Genomic DNA, 18,221 nt, shown 5'->3' with positions numbered 1-18,221 from the left:
TTTGCCACCAATTAACTCTCAATCATTAGGGACAACAGTGTTCTCTCGTTTTCTCCTCAGTTATGCAGGTGTGACAGGATTACATGTGATGATGAACATCAAGCGTTTTGTGTTTGTAATCATTAATTAGAAAGCCTAAAATTGTTCATACAAATTACCAGATTGTAAGCGATTCACTTGTAAATGAATCAAATGTGAATTTGTCGGGCACAGATCGCTACACTACTGAGTAGAGGCTGCTCTGTGCTTACGCTGAGGTCGGGGTCGGTCAGGGCTGCACAGAGGTTCCTGCGCAGGCTGCTCCAGCTCTCACAGCTCAGAACGTCAGACGGGGGGGCACAGCAGAGGGCCTGAAGAGCCTCCCAACGTACCTACACACAGTTACGTCATTTCATCATCACTTTTAATCATATTAGCATTTACGGCGGTGATTTTCAGACTTTGTAGCTTCTGATGCCTTTCAGCATAGGAATGTTTACTCCTCATCGCCAGTTGCATTAGTCTACTCAGCCTTCTTCCAGATGTCTGAATCAGATTTTTTTTTCACTGATTCAGATGGGTCTGGCATTGTACCTAGTGGTAGCATGAGGGTTAGTGAAACAATCGACCAATCAGAGCTTAGTGGGCCGGCTTAAGAATAATTATACCATAAGAGTGCCTTGGTAGCTGAATGGTTACAGTGCATACCACAGCATACCACTGTGAAAAAAGCCTGCACAGGCCTAGTAGGAAAAGCACAGGTGTTGCTAATAACATTAACAATGGCTCCGTCCCAGTAAGCAGTGACAATGAGTCAGCATGCACAATGCCAGCATCCAGAAACTAAAGCACCTAAATGGAATCCAACCCTCATTCATTTGATTATTTGCACCTGTGCTTTTCCTATTGTCACAAGTCCAAATGTCTTCTGTGAAAATGGCCAATTGTCGCCAATTCGATCCAGCTGGCAACCTTAGTTGCATGTCAGACCCCTATCTCTCCTCTCCATTTCCTGTCTGCCTTGTCACTGTCCAGTAAAGGCAAATAAAGCCCAAAAACAATCGATTAAAAAAGAAAGCAATCTTTTTTCATAGCTGGCTGGCTACCAAGCTACATCCATGAGCAACAGGAACAGAAAGGTATCAACAAACATTATGAAAACCATGGATGACAACAACACAGCTGCACAGGCTGCTTATAAGTCCACTTATAACAACTCTTAAAAACAATTCTTGGAAAAACTGAAAGTTAACAGTTCCTAGTCATCGTTACCTTTGCCTCTGTGTTAATTGAAAGTGACAAAACAGATTCTGCAGTCACCACTGAATCGTTGGGGCTCTGCAAAACAAAATGACTGCCCCCCTTTAAACATGAACACAATGTAAGGCTGAATGGATTCTGTGTAACAAGATGGCAATTCAGTCTGATTATCAGCCTGATGTCTGCTGGAAACAAACTCTTCTACCAAAGATTGGTCTTTTTTTATTTTGTTTTTAGAGGTCTGAAGAGGTAAACTGCCAGCGATTCAGCAGAAAAATGAAACTATGAGAAAAGATACACATTATTTATTGTGGCACCTTTTAGGTCCCTATCTTATTAATCACCTCATGTCCCCTCAGATTTATTTAGCAACCCCCAGCTTGGAAACCACTCTCCTATATCCCAGTACTCAGCAGTGTCCTGACAAAAATTCTGAAACAGCAATGTACACCATCATAATGTGTAAGTGAGCCTTTTTACCTCTTTGGGACTGCTGGAGTCAAGTTTTTCAGCCAAAGCTTGCAGCTGCTCTTGTCTGATGAATGCATAACTCTGGAAAGGGAAATAGAGATGAACAAAACTTTTTATGATCCACCATAAACATAAATTCGAAGAGCGCTCTCATTGTCTCATGGCAGCACACCACAAGTTTCGCTAGATGGATCTACTGTAGGCTTTGCCCTCCATCTACTATGGAAAGGAACAGCAATTGTGCCTTCCAGGGATTGGTGCTAAAATACAATGTTGGTAATTTATGTGACTCTTCACTAATGGCCTAAAAGGCAATGAATTAATAAAATGTAATCATTTTTGCCATCAGAGGGTATCTACTGTATCGCTAACCTGGTTGAAGGAGGAGTCACTGTCTGAGCAGTTGTCGGTATACTGACTGTTGGACTGACTGTGCTGCTTCTCTCGGTGCATCTCCTCTTTCCTCATTTGGTCCTCCTCAAATTTGTTGATTAAAGACTCCACCACCATGATCATAGTGTTTTTCAAGGCCTGCATCATCTGCTGGTACCTGCCACAAAAAGAAGTACATTAGTGTTTTGCTGAGGTCACCTTGTTTCAGAATCATTAACCCTTTCCTGTAATTTCAATTTAGGGTCACATCAATTTCCTAATTCAGAAAAACAGATAAGAAACATCTTGTAAATGCCTACGAGGCATCCTTTTCCCCAAAAATAACAACAACTGCTGCCTAAGCCACAGTTACATCAGTGGCATCAGACGATAGTAGCTAGCTTCTTATCACAGATGATCAAGCATCAGTGTGTGTTTTTTGTTTTGGTTTTTTTTCTTCCTTGGCTCTTGACGAAGGCGGTCGCATTCTCCCCTCTCTCTCCTTCCCTTATCTTTTCCTGCTCTGCTCTCAGTCTTGTCTTGACTAGGAGCCTCTCTCGGCACTGTTCTCTAAAACTCTAAACCTTAACCATGGAATTAGTGAACTGGTCAGATAAAATTTTCAGCACCAGAAGAGCGGTGCCTGGGGAACCGGCATGCCCTCAAGGAACGTTTCCAGCTGGCTACATGGTCGACTCGTGGGATAAGTGGAGGATCATGTGCCTGGCGGACCTGTCCATTGAGGACGTGGAAGATGTTTATCTGTTTGGAACCATGATAATTGGTGCTCTGCTGATTGGTTTTTGCTTTGCACTGATGTATCGTCAAAACTGGAAGACAGTGGCAGCAGTCAAGGGCCCCACTCCGCTGCCGGCCATGATTGAGGGTTTAGGCAGGGCTCAGGCCGCGGCCGCAGCTGCGGTTCTCAACCGCACGGATAACATCTTGGAGAAGCTTTCGGCTCTGCAGAAAGGATTGGATCGTTTGGATCGTTTGGATCGTTTGAATCGTTTGGATCGATTGGATCGATTGGATCGATTGAGTGACCAGAATGGACAATAGAGTAAGCCAAGTCTATTGAATACAGCTGTCTCGCTCTAACCCAAATAATCTAATCTGAATTGGCCTCCCCTAAACTGTGGCCTTGGCCAAGGTCACTGCTGGAACAATCTCCCCTCTGAGTTCACTGCAGCTGGGACACTCTTCCCCATGCCACCCCCCATCCACCTGGTGCTTGTTGGCTTGTCTGGAACCAGACCAGGGACGTCTCCATGGCAACCGCCATGTTATCGCCGACGACCGCGAATGAACTGAGGCGGGTTTGGGGAACTGATGAGCAAACACATCAGGACTTACTCCTGCCCTACATCCAACGCCTTCGCCAGCTTCCACCCCTCCAGCACGAAGGGTTCGTCTATCGGGGCTGTAGCCAGCGGCCTGCCTCCTGAGGTGCTGGAATATCTCCACTCCCCTTTTCCAATGTTGTTATTGTCATGTGATGTGCTAAAAATTTGTTTTTTACCGGTCCCACACTGCACTCCACATGAGTACAGTCTGGTGTCGCATGTTTTTTCTCCTCCCCTCTCTCTCTCCTCCTGTTTTACCTCCCCACTTTCCCCCCCACTGTAAAAATGGAATTTCCCCTTGGGGATCAATAAAGGTTGAATGAAACTATCTTAAGGTTTGGAAATAGAAATGCTGCACAGTTTTGTACTTGGAACTCTGACTTGAACAGTGGGTGGGTCTGTGGGTCTGTTGTATTTTTCCTGATACGCAGGTGGGATTCTCCACCTTTCTGGCATCTCTAAATAACAAGGAGCTGAACAAACAAAACTCACAGATCTGTTTGAACCACACTTACTCCGCTGAGTCTCTAGTCCTTCGGGTGACAGCGTGGATCAACGCGTCGTGACCTGAGCCTATTGCATGTTGTCCATCTCCTCTGGTCAAGTTCTTGGTCTCTTCCTCTACCACAGTCCCCAGTGAATTCTCCACATACTGACGGAGATACTTGACAAACTCATAACTGGAAAGAGAGCATAGACAGAATAAAACCTATTGTACAGTGTATCTGTTGTATACTCACAGCATGACAATCAATAAGAGGACAGTAAAAAGTAGAAACATTCTATTGCTTTTGGTAAAACGTGCAAGTCTGCATGTAAACTTCAGGTTTAAGTGTCACAGACTTACTTGTGGAAGTTCTTGTCAGTCTCCTCCAGGTGAAGGAGGATCTCTTCAGCACATTCAGTTGACGGAGCGCCAGAGATTCTGTCGTTGATGCTTCTCAGAAGCTGCTTGAGCAGGGACTGCAACTCTGCCTCATCTTCAGCTGACAACTGAGACATCTCTACAGCCGGTCCCTACGATGGGACAGAAAGAAGGATTTGAGTTTGTTTCCTTTACAGCAATAAATGAAGAAACTGCTGTGCAAAAACAACAAAATTAGATGTATAGTCACTTGCAGCTGAGGTGCAGAACCATAGTCAAAGTCGAGCAAGCAAGTTTAAACTGCAAAATCTATGACAGATGCTTGTCCATCAAAAACAAGTGTGATAATTGGCTATCTCTCTGGACAACAGTGGTTTCCATTGTGAAAATGAGCAGCCGTTTCCACTCAAAAACAAATAACGGATCCATGCTGTACACCCAAGGCAACTATGTGATATTTACTTTTTTACTTTGAAGCCAAAATCAGTTAGTTGCTTCTCTCTGGTTAGCTTGACGCTGCTGAATGCACCACTAACACAGCTAGCTAAAGGTAGAATTACCCAATTTCAACTGAAAGCGCAGCTGAGTGAAAACCAAAATTATCCCCGCTGCACAAACGAAGCACCCACGCAGAGAGACATACTGTGGACTAAATCTCAAACCCGTCACCTTGTTTGTGGACTAGCAAAAGCTTTTCATCCAGGTAGCGGTTGCCACCGACTGCTTCGTCTCTATGGAAACGTCGACTTGCCGTGAAAGGAGGTGCATTGTGGGACGCCGGAAAAAACTACACGCGGCCTTCCTGAGCATCGGAAATATAACTTTCACACGTGAACTCCAAATAATGAGGACAACTAAAGGTTAAATATGACGAGAAAATTCAGATATAATCGATTTATTATTCATTCACTGCAGCAAAATTACAAATAAATACTTATATAAATATTACTTTTGAGTACAAAACGAAGCTGAAATTTATTTTCATGTGTCTGTGAATGCAGCACCAATGAGGGCCGGTGTCACGTGACTCAATGTTTTGCTCATTCTACCGGGTGCTGTTCAGGAGACATCTCAGCGTGCCGAAACGTCTCTCATCCGTGAACGGTTTATCAGAAACTTACTATGTAGGCACGGCGACATCTTTTGTTACCACGTCTGACTTACTAGTTAAAGACGTTTAGAAATCTCAGCGTTAAATCGACCGTATAAGCCTCAGTTAGCAAGCTAGCATCAGCATCACCAGTGTTGACCATGGCGGCAGTTGACAGCTTTGAGTTCCTGTACAGAGAAATTTCTCGGTCATGCAGTTCTTACTTTGAAACCCTGGCCCTGGTCGGTGCTCTTTATACGGCCAGCAGGGCAGTAATCCTGCTGAGAGACTGCTGCACGTTGGTCAGGGTGCATTTCCTCCCAAGAATGATCCCGAGCAAGAAGCTGACCCAAAGATTTGGTGATTGGGCTGTCATTTATGGTAAGGATGCAGCAGGTGATCACAGCAGAAACAATAGGATTGCATCATTTGTGTGACGGAGAGGAAAGTCAGTTGTTCGAGTTTGAGTCTTTTTGCTCATTTTAGTGAGATCTTTTGAATAGATTGACCTGATTACATGTGTTGATTCAGTTATTTATTGAGCAAAAAATACCAACATTCACTGGTTTCAGCTTCTCAAATTTGACGATTTGCTTTGTTGATCATTGTGAAATGATTATCTTTGGATATTTAACAGGTGGTGGCACAAAACAAGAAATCTGTACAGGTCAACTTGGGCTTTGAGAATTTGCAAGGAGCTGTCGTTTACTATTTTCTGACACTTCATAGATAAAATGATTCATGTGTAAATATATAACTGTGGACTAAAGATGTCGCAGTCCTCGAAAATGTCCAGGATGTTATTTTCAGATTGCTTATTGTGATTATTTTGATCAAAAATTCAAAGATTCCTTTTACAGTTATACAAAACGGAGAAAAGAGGCAATTAGAACCAACAGCTGTTTTCCTGATAAATGATGGTTAATCAACTGATTTCAATTTTTGCTGTTTAATTTCTTGGCAGTTGACTAATCGGCTTATTATTTCAGCAGTATAGTGCTCTCAGTCAATCCTCATCTCTCCTGACTTTAACTGATGAATGAATATTGTTCTCTCTCCCGTCAGGTGCATCAGAGCCTGTGGCCAAAGCCTATGCAGAGGAGCTGGCCAGGCATGGTGTCAGCATTATCTTTGTCACTCAGGACCACACCTCTGTCAGAGACACCGCTGCATCCCTCTCCCAAAACTATGGAGTGGAAACTCTTGTCGTCCTAGCCGATTTCTCTCTGGACCAGGGTGCCAGCAAGCCCATCAAAGACGCCATGAGGGGTAAAGATGTGGGCTTCCTGGTGAACTGTGTGGACAAGTCTTTGGCTTCCCCTCAGAGCCTGATTGAAATGCCCGAGCACGACCTGTTGGATGTGGTGAGAAGGAACGTTGCGGTCACTACTCTGATGACTCGGTTGGTGCTGCCCGGGATGGTGGAGCGCAGCAGAGGAGCTGTGGTCAATATATCATCCGGTGCTTGCTGCAGACCTCTGCCCGGAAGAGTGACACTCACCGCCTCCACTGTGAGCCACAACACTGGAGATATCTGCATCTGTTCCCTTTATGAATCATCCTGCTTCTGTCCTCTAAGCAAAAACATTGCTACAAACACATTTTTCTGCCCTGACATTAATCCTCTTTCCCTTTCTTCTCCTGACATTTCAGGGCTACCTGGACCATTTCTCACGAGCTCTTCACCTTGAATACAGCGACAAAGGAATCTTTGTCCAAAGTCTGATTCCTTTCCAGGTAGATCCCCCGTATGACCATTGGCAAGTAGGGCTGGGTACAAAACATAATTACATTTTTAGTGCCAACCACAGCCACAGGTAGATTCATTAACTTGTGGATTTACTCTGTGATCAAATGATTCCTGATTTGAATAAAAAGAATTAGAACATTTTATTTACATAAAGTTCTTGTATTGCTGCTTGTATTTAGACACGATTCAATTCAGAAAAACTCTTTCAGCCTCTGTGCCCTTTTCCTTGTGAAGTCACTTTTGAACCTGAGTATAGAGAACTGCACGTGTGTCAGTTCTTCATTTACAGTGTGTGTGTATGTGTAACCAGATAGCCTCAAGTGGCCGAGAATCATCCCCATCGACAGCATCATCAGCACAGGGCTGGTTCGCACCAAAGCCAGAGGTCTATGCTCGCCACGCCATCTCCACCCTGGGCGTCTCCAATAGGACCACCGGCTACTGGCCTCATACTCTGCAGGTCGGCGCGAAATAAGTCACAGTGTCAGTTTGTAATTGTTATACTTTCAGGAAGTGACAAGATGACGTGATTTTTCATGTTGTTGTATTTTTTTGCTCTCTTTCCTCACAGTACGGACTCATGCGATGTATTCCGGAGTGGATTTGGGTCGTCGGATCACGTGTGGTTATCAGTCTCAGCTAAGAGCTCGCTTCTCCGACCCTTCACTAAATACTAAAGTTACTGGATCTTCTTGTTACTGGCGTCATGTAGAGTTTTAGTGTCCCCATTGTTAAACTCTCAGACTCTGTTGAAGTTGGTAGTAAAGAGATTTTCTGCTATTGGTTTGGAATCAGTTTCAGCTTGCAGTGGAATTTGTACACCCAGTGGGAAAGACCTCTTTGCATCTGCATTAACTTGTATCCTGTGTAATTCTAGCCACAATAGTTTGGCTTAGGTATATTCTTTGATGTTGACTGTGGAAAAAGTCTTGTGTGGTGACCTTTGACTTTTCAGTTCTTTCTGCTTATACTGCTACTTTACCAGCACCAACTACGCCTATATGGCACACATAGAAAACCCATTAAGTTAAAGAGACAGACTGATATCATCATGTAGGGTCATTCTTCTAAATATATTGATAGTTTAGCATTAGAAATATACAGCAGGAACTGTAATTTTTATTTATCACACTGAAGGTGAAAAGGACACATTTTTAACTCTAAAAACACTAAATTGTGCCCAAAGCAACCTGAATGTATTCCTGCAATGTGAACATGACGCCAGCTTTTGCTTCTTGATCTGATCAGAGAGATCAGAGAGTTCAGATGAAACCAAGATGTGCCAGTAGAATGTTATACATTCTAAAAAAAAAACAAAAGACTGTTCATAGCAAGTGAGCGTGCGGTGGTGAGAGGGGAACCAGAGTTTTAGGGGGATGTGGGCTCAGTTTAAGATGCAAGCATCTCCAGGAGTGAATTTAAAATGTGCTGAACCATGAGAGATTGTGATGTTTTGCTTTATTGAGAAATTATATTTAAGTTACACTTAGTGTTGATATTGCCCTAAAATAAGTATTTATTTGAATATTTGAAAAGATTATTGATTATTTAAAACGTTTGAACAGATTCAGATGTTTTGTTGAGCTTACACATACAGTGCAGTATATAAACATGTTAAATATGACCAATAAAACACTTCCTCCAGTCCCATGACTGTCTTGTCTTTTATTTTTTATCATATATGCCAACGTGTGTGTGTGTGTCATCTATATGCTGAAGGCCACAAATGCTCTGTTTTTCTCTTAAAACATCAGGTTGGTGTTGGTAAATCATTTACATCCATAAACAGATACCAGCTGCCAGAGTTTAGCCTGTGACCCCCCCCCTCAGAGCAGCCAGGTCAGAGACTGTCTGTAAACTTGGTGAACACACATGAGGTGCAGTCTTCTGTCAATGCACATGTTGCAGAGGAAACCTGCGCTGGAGCATTGAACACATGAGAATTAGTGAATATAAAGTATCTGTCAATATTATTCATACATATTGTGTCAAACAATAAAATCTTGGCTGAATTTTGTTAGTTTGTATGTAAAAATTCATAAGAAATGAAGGAAATGGTGTAACACACCCCATAATGACAATGACATTCATATTGGTCCTTTTCACGCAAATATTGAAGCCTAAAAAGTGGAATCAAGAAAATAAGAACAAAACAACACAAATGGCAGTTAAATGACATTTTAAATAATGGTACAGAAAACACTTTTAACACATTAAAAGACAAGACTGAATGCTTTTAGTTTAATAGAAACTGCCTGTGATAATATGTCGTTTGAACATCCTTGAGAATCAGTAGCATAGCGGAAAAACATTGTAAATATGGAGTATATATTGCAGATTGCTAAAAATCCCAAGTGTGTTTGTAAGGTGAAGGAGTGAACTGGATGAAGAATACATAAAGCACACAAAGCTTTAGATAAATAGCGCAACGTAGAAAAAAATGCTCCGGATGTGCTAGTAAAAAGATCTTGTGAGTACAACGGTGTCCAAGGGCAAGGTCAACTTTTAAGTCATCATGAAAGGAAAGTTGACAAAAAAAAAAAAGAAAATTTCAACATCTACAATTCCACAACAAGAGGGCAAACTCATCTGCCGAAGCAGAACATGTACATACAGTAGAAAGCTCCACAGCAGCTGCTGAATGGTGATATTTGGTGACTGATTTGGCCACAGCATTTGATTGTAGATCATTTGGCCCTCAAGGCCTCGATGGAAGCATCTGGGTTTGTTTCCCCTCTCATTTATTTGGGTTTTCCCTTCAGTTCACCAACCTTTTGTGTCATGTTGTATGTTGGTAATATGAAAATATGGATGGTAGAGTTAAGTAGAGTACAGTGCATGCAACTGCAAGCCATTGGTTTGTTTCTATAATAAATACAAGTAAAAGAACGAGACGTCTTTTTTTTTTTTTTTTTTTTTACCAGCGACTCACATTCAGTGTTAGGACTGGAGGTTTGATGTTGTGGTTAGAATGGTGTCCTTCCAGATAAGACGCCAAAGGAACAATGAAAACACAGCTTCTTCTTCACTTTCCCTCTTCGTCGAACTCTGGCGACATCGCTCTCTCCATCCACCTTTTTTTCTCTGTGGGTTTGTTTAACCGGTAAGTTGATTTAAAAAATACACATCTATTCTCTCTTATTTTACCTTGTAAAAAAAAAAAAGGTACCTGCTATTGCGCTGAGCATGGACTGGAAAAAGTTGTAGATTTATGGATTTATTTTGGAATAAGGTGATGTTTTATAGTAAACCACTTTGCAGTATTTGTAACATCCCAATTTGAATGTGAATATGTATGCCATTTGTATATAAAGTGGGACTCTGTAGCAGATATAATATTTAATGTAGTTAGAGGCGACATTCAGGAATGAAAAGAAGAAATAACAAAATCTGACTGTATTCATGATATCTATAAAATCTAAATTTCTAACAGCTACCAAACAGTCGAACATTCTGATTGAATCAATGGACAAAACAATACAGCAAAAAAAGTCTTATGAAGGAACCATAAAAGATCCAAATAAATTCTGAACACACAATTCATTATGTAAAAGAAACCCTAGAAATGACAAAGATATTTATAAAAATAATATAAACTTAGCGGTTATAATTACTCAGGCAAGTCAGTCTGGTTACGTCTCACATTCGCTGAATCAAGACTTGCAGTGGTTGGTTTTAACCAAGGTTGAGGTCTTGGTTTCCAGTAGATAAGTATGTTTTGAAGACTTGGAACCAGCAGCCGTGGCTTTTATCAGCGAACTCACAAGACTGCGAGAAATGATAAAGTTTGGCCTTGTGAGAGAGTCGGCCTGTTCTGACTTTACACACAATGATTTCTGTCTAACCTTTTGTATAACTGCAAAATGACAAAGACATGTCCAATCAAGCAGTGTTACTAATGAAATCCATAAAACATGACTACACATGTTCTATTCACCAAATATTCTCTTCAGTAACTATGTGTAGGCTTGTTAAATAATGCACGTGCACCTTCAGAGGTGACTGCAGATGCTACACAGTCTGCATGTGAGTCATGGATTATTTTTCTCAGAAAGCAGGACAACTGGCGACTGAAATGGGGGAATGGGATCTGCTGGGCCGCCTGCTGGATAAAGTGCAGAGCCACTCGACAGTGATCGGCAAAGTCTGGCTCACCGTGCTGTTTGTCTTCCGCATCCTGGTCCTGCGTACAGGCGCAGAGAAGGTCTGGTCACACCTTCAGTAGCACTAACACGCTTCACAGGAAACCAGAGGCAGCACAAGAGCCCTTAATGATCATTCTGAAGTAAAGGGCAGTAAACTACACTTGAAACTCTTTGAGGTGTGTAGTGTTACGTAACACGTCTTTCCTCTAATCTTGTCCAGGTGTGGGGCGATGAGCAATCTGACTTTGTCTGCAACACCCAGCAGCCCGGCTGTGAGAACGTCTGCTATGACCTTGCCTTCCCCATCTCTCATGTTCGCTTCTGGGTCCTTCAGATTATTGCTGTGGCGACTCCGAAGCTGCTGTACCTTGGCCACGTCCTTCATGTGATCCACATCGAGAAGAAGGTGTGCCACCGCTGTGGGCGTAGTGTGATAGTGTGACTGGGAAATGGGATTTGTCATGCCTGCCACGCCTGTAGAGGCAGCAGCACGATCCACATAGTCCCCAAGAATCCTCTTGGGACCATTTTTGTCATTATGCCAACCTGGATATGTGCCACAATGTGACATACGACATGGACTGAACTGAAATGAGTGTGTAATGTCCTTTGTTGCAATTGAAGACACCACTGTGACATTTCACGTGGACCAGTACTTCGCTATTAGTTTTAGGCCTTCAAACTTTGAGTTTTCTTGTATGGTTTCTTTTGTATTTCCATTCCTATTTTTATTTCAGGTACATCTAATTATTTATAATTACATCATTTATTTATCTGAACTTTTTTCTGTCCTTGTGATGCTGCAATATCTTTCCCCCCTCAGGATAAAGGCTTATCTTATCTTAAAATTGTAGTGCCACTCATAGTGCCAAGCCTACAAAGAATAATCACCAACTCCGCTACTCGAATAATTATTACCGTACATATTTACTGTCGCAGAAACCCCCTTTGACGGCTGTTTCTAGCGAAATCGTTCTGACTGGCCCACTATAGATACGCTACCTGTGCACAAGGACGTTAGTAAGATGCTGGTGAAGAATGTGGAGCATCTAGCAGCTAGATAATTTTTTTCATAGGAAAGCTAAAATAAGAGTGAATGTCGGCTAGCTGGTGAGATGTGGTAGCTTGAACTACATGAGTCTGTATCTCATCCTGATCTTCACACTGTCAAAATACAGTTGTGTCCATCTTGCTTCTTTCACCTGATTACTTTCAAAAGGGGCTAGCCTTTTTCAAATGACTGGAAAATATCTAACTCTGTGCTCTCGCTCTTCCAACCCAAGGTGAAGGAGAGGATGAAGAAGCAGGCCGAGCTGGACGACCAGGCCAGTCTGTTTCTTAGGAGGGGCTACAAAGTTCCCAAGTACACCAAGAGCACGGGCAAGATCAGCATCCGCGGCCGTCTCCTTCGCAGTTACGTCCTCCATCTTGTGGCCAAGATTGTCCTGGAAGTCTTGTTCATCGTGGGTCAGTACTTTCTTTACGGTTTCACCCTCCAGACTCGCTACGTCTGCTCCCGCTCACCTTGCCCTCACAAGGTGGACTGCTTCCTGTCCAGGCCCACGGAGAAGTCGGTCATCATCTGGTTCATGCTGGTGGCAGCATGCGTCTCCCTCGTCCTCAGCATGGTCGAGCTGTGCTACCTGTGCGTGAAGGCTGTGAAGGAGTGCATGGCGAGGAGGCAGGACTACACCGTGACCCCGGTGACACCTCCGCTTTCGGAAAAGAAAGCTTTTAAAAGCCACAGCGAGGTGATCCAAAATTGTGTCAATCTGGAGCTGGAGCTCCAAGGACGAAAGTTAGGGGTGAACGGGGTCAGCGAGGCCGCTAAGAGCATATCAGGGGAGGTCCACATCTGAAGCATGGAGGCAGTGATAGGTTGTGCGACCTGAGTCCAGTATTTGTGTGCTGTGACTTTGGGGAGGAAAGTGTGTGTGTGTGTGTGTGTGTGTGCAAATAAAGATAAAGATGGAGGGAGGGAAAGTGTCCAGCTTCTGTAAACAGGAGTTGGTCACATGCAAAATGTTGCTTAAAACTTCAAGTGACAAAATATGAAAATAACAAACCATGTTTTCACATGATTTTAAAACATGTTAGATTATTTCTCTGTGTATTTTTTGGTATTCGATTTGATTCAATAAACCTCATATTCAGATTCACATTGTCTTTTATCCTCAGCCGCTCGATTGTTTCTTACCATTTGTCATATTTTTCACAGTATAACATTTTTGAGTTGATATAAAGACCGTGAATGATAAACGTGGTCTGTAGTCGATAACACTGCTGTTCCAACATATTTTCCCACCTAATCTGTCTCTGAAATGTGCCAATGGTTTTCTTATGAAGTAGGTGAATGTGAATACCAAATTAAAGCAGCGATGTTAGAGGTATTAAGATAAGAATAAAGTTTTTTTTTATACTCTGCTGAAAGTAAAATGGCCTGCATTCAGAATCTAGTAAAACCACCACAAGTAGAAGTATCATCATTTCTTCATTGATTTATATTTTTAATTAATCATTTAAATCTGCAATGCAAGTAATAACTAAAGCTAGAAAATACACTAAGTGGAGTAAGCAGTACAATATTTGCCTCCAGAATGTAGCGGAGTAAAACTATTAAGTATCTTAAAATGGAATTACTCGAGTACAGTGAAAAATTAGAAGTACTATACTCAAACACTAAATAAAAGTCAAGACAAACCAAATAAAAATACACCTGGGTGAAGGTTTCTTGTCTCCCTGTTTTCAACAGGAAGCAATTTAGTTGTTTAAGTGTTTCAGCATGTTGCACCAAACTCAAATTATGAATTTCAACTTAAAAGCGCCACCAAAATGCTTTACTGTGTCTCTATATTGACTGGACCCAGATAGAAGAGCTTCGACAGAGAGAGGAATGTATCAGTGCATCCCCAGTCAAACACATAATACGTAAATATGAGCAGCAGCCTTACTTATCACTGTTGTAATGATTACTCGCTTTCAAGCATTTAGAGCCATTTAACTGAGAGAGATCTTGGCTTCCAAGTGTGATCCTGAACGCCTGTCAATTATTATACACTGTTGTCTTTCCTCAACCCTCTCTGCTCTTGTTTGCTGACGGGTACAACGTGACATTAAGCCCAGATGTGTGTTATGCAATGTCATCCCTCATCGGTCCCACTGCTCTCACCCACCACAAAACTCCAAGGTCCAACTTCTAACTTAGGGATCTGCCCCAGCCAGGCACAGTCCTTTCTGACCAGGTCAGCAGGTAAGATGCAACGATCATTGTTCTCTGCTACACACAGCTGATCTTTTGTTCAATTCAAAAAAACTGATTTTGTGATTGACTAAATATTTCTGACAAACACTTTACAGAATAGAAGTATTTTTCTTTTTAAATATATATTTTTGTCTTTATGTGTCTTTATTTTACTTTGGAATGTTAATGACATTACTTTCTTCTCTTAGTCATAAAGACAAAAACATACACAAGTTTAAGATGTTCATAGTATAAATATCATTATAATTGTGCAATTGTTTATGTTGTCGATATAGGATTGTTAAACTTACATTTACCTTTGCTACTTTTTTCATTGATTTTGTTCTTTCATAGTTTTATCTCTGTGACAGCCTACTTCTACTGTGCCTCATTAGTGTCACGCCACTCGCTGAGTCGTCTGTTCCTCCGTTCAAAATTCGCATTAATGATTATTGGGAAAATATTGACCAACCGGCTCAGGACTCCTGAGGCTCTGATCTTTGAAAAAAAAAATGTTATACATTAAAAACAACAAGCACCTTTCCTCTACGGCTAAGTTGTGATTGTCTTAGGTAATAGGTGTCTGATCATTAAATTTTTTTTTTTAAGTTTGTTGATTGTATTAACTCGAGTATTTACTTCATTTCCTTTTATCACAGATCAGTAACTGATCACCACCGATAAAGATGGGAGACTTTGGTTTCCTCTCAGCCTTGCTGGACAAGGTCCAGTCCCACTCCACAGTCATTGGGAAGATCTGGATGAGTGTCCTCTTCCTGTTCAGGATCATGGTTCTGGGTGCGGGTGCTGAGAGCGTCTGGGGGGACGAGCAGTCGGGTTTCGTCTGTAACACTCAGCAACCTGGTTGTGAGAACGTCTGCTACGATTGGATCTTCCCCATCTCGCATATTCGCTTCTGGGTCCTCCAGATCATCTTCGTCGCCACGCCAACGCTGGTCTACCTGGGCCACGCCATGCATGTCATCCACAAGGAGAACAAGCTGAGGGAGCGGCTGGCGAGCCCCGGCGGGACCCTGCTCCTCAAAATGCCCAAATACACAGATGAGAAGGGAAAGGTGACGATCAAGGGGAACCTGCTGGGGAGCTACCTGACCCAGCTGGTGTTCAAGATCATCATCGAGGCGGCCTTCATAGTGGGCCAGTACTACCTGTATGGCTTCATCATGGTCCCCATGTTCCCCTGCTCTAAGAAGCCCTGTCCCTTCACTGTGGAGTGCTACATGTCCCGACCCACAGAGAAGACCATCTTTATTATCTTTATGCTGGTGGTGGCCTGCGTCTCCCTGCTTCTCAACGTCATCGAGGTGTTCTACCTGATTTGCACCAGAGTCAGATGTGGGTCCAGGCCTCGCACTCACAAGATCACGTCAGCCGAAAACCCCGCCAGCCTGTCAGCTCCCAGGTGGCAGGTGGAGGAAGCACTCAAGCAGAACAAGATGAACATGGAGCTGGAGAACAGCCAGAGCATTGGTGGAAGCCTGGATGGAGCCAAAGAGGAGAAACGGCTGCTGAGCGGTCATTAAACCAACTGACCTGACCATTATAATGTATTAAATGCTCGTTTCACATTTCTGCCACACAGGTTCCTGTTCAGACACATCTGAGAGACTGAAGTGAAGAGTTCTCACAATAAGCCGAAAAAAATCAGGGCAGAACATCAAGAAAAAGCTTTGTCATTGTGTAGGAAAGTGATATTCTGGCTGAGAAAATAAATTGTTTTGCCGAGTTTTTGGAATTTTACATTTATTTTGTATTCTGGAAATCTCACAATGGAAACGGTGCAATATTCATAATGTATTTATCTTCTTTGATACTCTCTTGTTAATCTATGAATGAGCAGAATCTTGTCTATGCCCAGTTATTGAATGTGTCCTTTAAGTTATTGCCATGTTCATTATCTAGGACCTGAGATAATTTACTTACTGAACGATGATGATGACGGTGATTGTGATGAAGAGTCTGTTGTGTGATACATTGTTGTATTCTGTATTGTTTTTAATAAATAACTAAAGTTGGATAAAAAACACTATTTTGTGACTTCTTCAATTATTTCCAGATGACAGGTTTACACTTTAAACATCTTACTTTCAAAGAGCCTCATTCACACTTAACTGCTAGCTAATGATTTACTTTCTTAAATCCATTAGTCTGCATTTCTCAGTTCATTGTTTAAATGTCTGGTCTATAAAATGTCAGAGCCTCTCCGAATCCATCTTGACATTTTCAAATCTCTTATATTTTATCCACACAGTCCAAAATCCAAAGATATCCAGTATCACAAAACAGTGAGAAAAACAGAGAATATTCACATTTGAAACCAGCGATTTGTTTTTTTGCATTTAGATGAGTTTACATGGGACATTTACATCAGATGGACAAGACTGAACCCAAAGTGGGACATATTTAGAGGATCATGTACATCCATAAAAAACTGCAGGTGCTGCACAAAGATTTACCTGCTCAACATATTTCAATTCAATACAAAATCCCTACAACAAAAGCATCTTTGTGAAGCTTATAATATCAGGTTTGCTCAGACTTTGTCTAAATCACACAGCCTGAACAAAAAAACCCTGAAAACTTCTGTTGACACAGTCTCGACAAAATATGAACGTGCCTGTTCAAGCCTCACATAGTGCTCGTTGCAGGGTTATTGCACTGGGCTGTACATGTGCTCATGGTATTGTGCTTGTGCCCTTTAGTCCCTGACTCTGCTTATTTCACAAAAATACTCACTTTGTACATAACTGGCAAATCTCATCACATACAAAGTGCCAAAAAACTGAGTATTCTGGGTGTTTTTCTCTATCAAATGTGTTGGTATATATGATTTAACTTTTGAAATAACATCAGTACAAACGTCACACAGTGGTGCTAATGGAAAATGACGTGAAACAGCTGTAGGGAAACCGTGAGCTCAAGAATTTCGTTTAAAGCACTGCCAATCATTAACCTGCACAATCTTTTCAGAGCTCAGCCCAAAATTGTCCACTTGAGATTTATCATTTCCAGATGTCATGACAACGTGACAGCTCAGACCGTTGCACAACTTCATCTGATCTAAAGTTCAAGGCACCGTAGGCAGGTTTGATTCGGTGCGCTGGGCTGTCTGTCATTCAGCCCCACAGCTGGTGACTGCTCTGTACAGAGGACCATTTGAATTCAGAGGTAAGGTCTACATCTCTTTATTTAATTTCTTTTATATGTTGGTTAATGTCTAAAATATTGAATTCAACAGTGAATTCTTTTTGAAATCATTTACACATAATATTTGTTAGGTATTATTTGTGGTATTTGTTATAATTATGTTAGTATAAATGTCAAATCCAGAGCACAGACAACCTCTTCAGACCACTTGATCTTTCAGACTGATGCTTTTTCCATAATACATGAGAATAAAAATGTTTGTATTTACACGTTTATTTGGCCAAAATCGGAGTATGAAAGCTTCGCCAAGAGTTCAGAATTTTTGGCAATTCTTACATGCCGCTCGACAAATTTTATTAACTCTTACTAGACAAAGTCATGATGATTCACTTAAACACGCTTAAATGCTTTTTTTTCACTCTTATGACAAAAAATTACATGTGGATGCAGCAGGCGCATACAAACATCTGTGGAATGTAAATCCTCCTATCTTCCCATCCAATCACATATAACAAGATAGCTTTAGATAAGTCT

The 18,221-nt window shown here is 41.8% G+C and overlaps 4 protein-coding genes across 4 annotated transcripts in view; 3 read left to right on the top strand and 1 right to left on the bottom strand.

The window, feature by feature from the left end:
* Positions 1–4,430, bottom strand: part of tbc1d32 (TBC1 domain family, member 32) — a 62,759-nt gene extending 58,329 nt beyond the window's left edge. The window contains exons 1-5 of the mRNA XM_070849449.1: positions 4,276–4,430; positions 3,944–4,108; positions 2,083–2,260; positions 1,720–1,791; positions 252–371 (exon numbers count right to left, since the gene is read on the bottom strand). Coding sequence (XP_070705550.1) covers positions 252–371; positions 1,720–1,791; positions 2,083–2,260; positions 3,944–4,108; positions 4,276–4,430 — 690 coding nt within the window. The remainder of the gene's footprint in view (positions 1–251; positions 372–1,719; positions 1,792–2,082; positions 2,261–3,943; positions 4,109–4,275) is intronic.
* A 921-nt stretch (positions 4,431–5,351) lies between these two features.
* hsdl1 (hydroxysteroid dehydrogenase like 1) lies at positions 5,352–8,216 on the top strand. Its single transcript, XM_070849499.1, has 5 exons — positions 5,352–5,764; positions 6,449–6,894; positions 7,037–7,120; positions 7,444–7,593; positions 7,705–8,216. Exons 1-5 carry the CDS (start codon positions 5,545–5,547, stop codon positions 7,774–7,776), a joined length of 972 nt encoding a protein of 323 aa, XP_070705600.1. The 5' UTR covers positions 5,352–5,544; the 3' UTR covers positions 7,777–8,216.
* Positions 8,217–11,208: 2,992 nt separating this feature from the next.
* gja11 (gap junction protein, alpha 11) lies at positions 11,209–13,137 on the top strand. The gene is made up of 3 exons (XM_070849902.1): positions 11,209–11,337; positions 11,499–11,684; positions 12,562–13,137. Exons 1-3 carry the CDS (start codon positions 11,209–11,211, stop codon positions 13,135–13,137), a joined length of 891 nt encoding a protein of 296 aa, XP_070706003.1.
* Positions 13,138–14,434: 1,297 nt separating this feature from the next.
* On the top strand, positions 14,435–16,564 carry gja13.1 (gap junction protein alpha 13.1). Its single transcript, XM_070849333.1, has 2 exons — positions 14,435–14,528; positions 15,179–16,564. Exon 2 carries the CDS (start codon positions 15,206–15,208, stop codon positions 16,061–16,063), a length of 858 nt encoding a protein of 285 aa, XP_070705434.1. The 5' UTR covers positions 14,435–14,528; positions 15,179–15,205; the 3' UTR covers positions 16,064–16,564.
* The last annotated feature ends 1,657 nt before the right edge of the window (positions 16,565–18,221 follow it).

This window comes from Pempheris klunzingeri, chromosome 18 (genome assembly GCF_042242105.1).
Source record: "Pempheris klunzingeri isolate RE-2024b chromosome 18, fPemKlu1.hap1, whole genome shotgun sequence".
Lineage (NCBI taxonomy): Eukaryota > Metazoa > Chordata > Actinopteri > Acropomatiformes > Pempheridae > Pempheris > Pempheris klunzingeri.
Note: the sequence above shows the minus strand (reverse complement) of the source record. Positions and strands in the feature narration are given on the sequence as shown.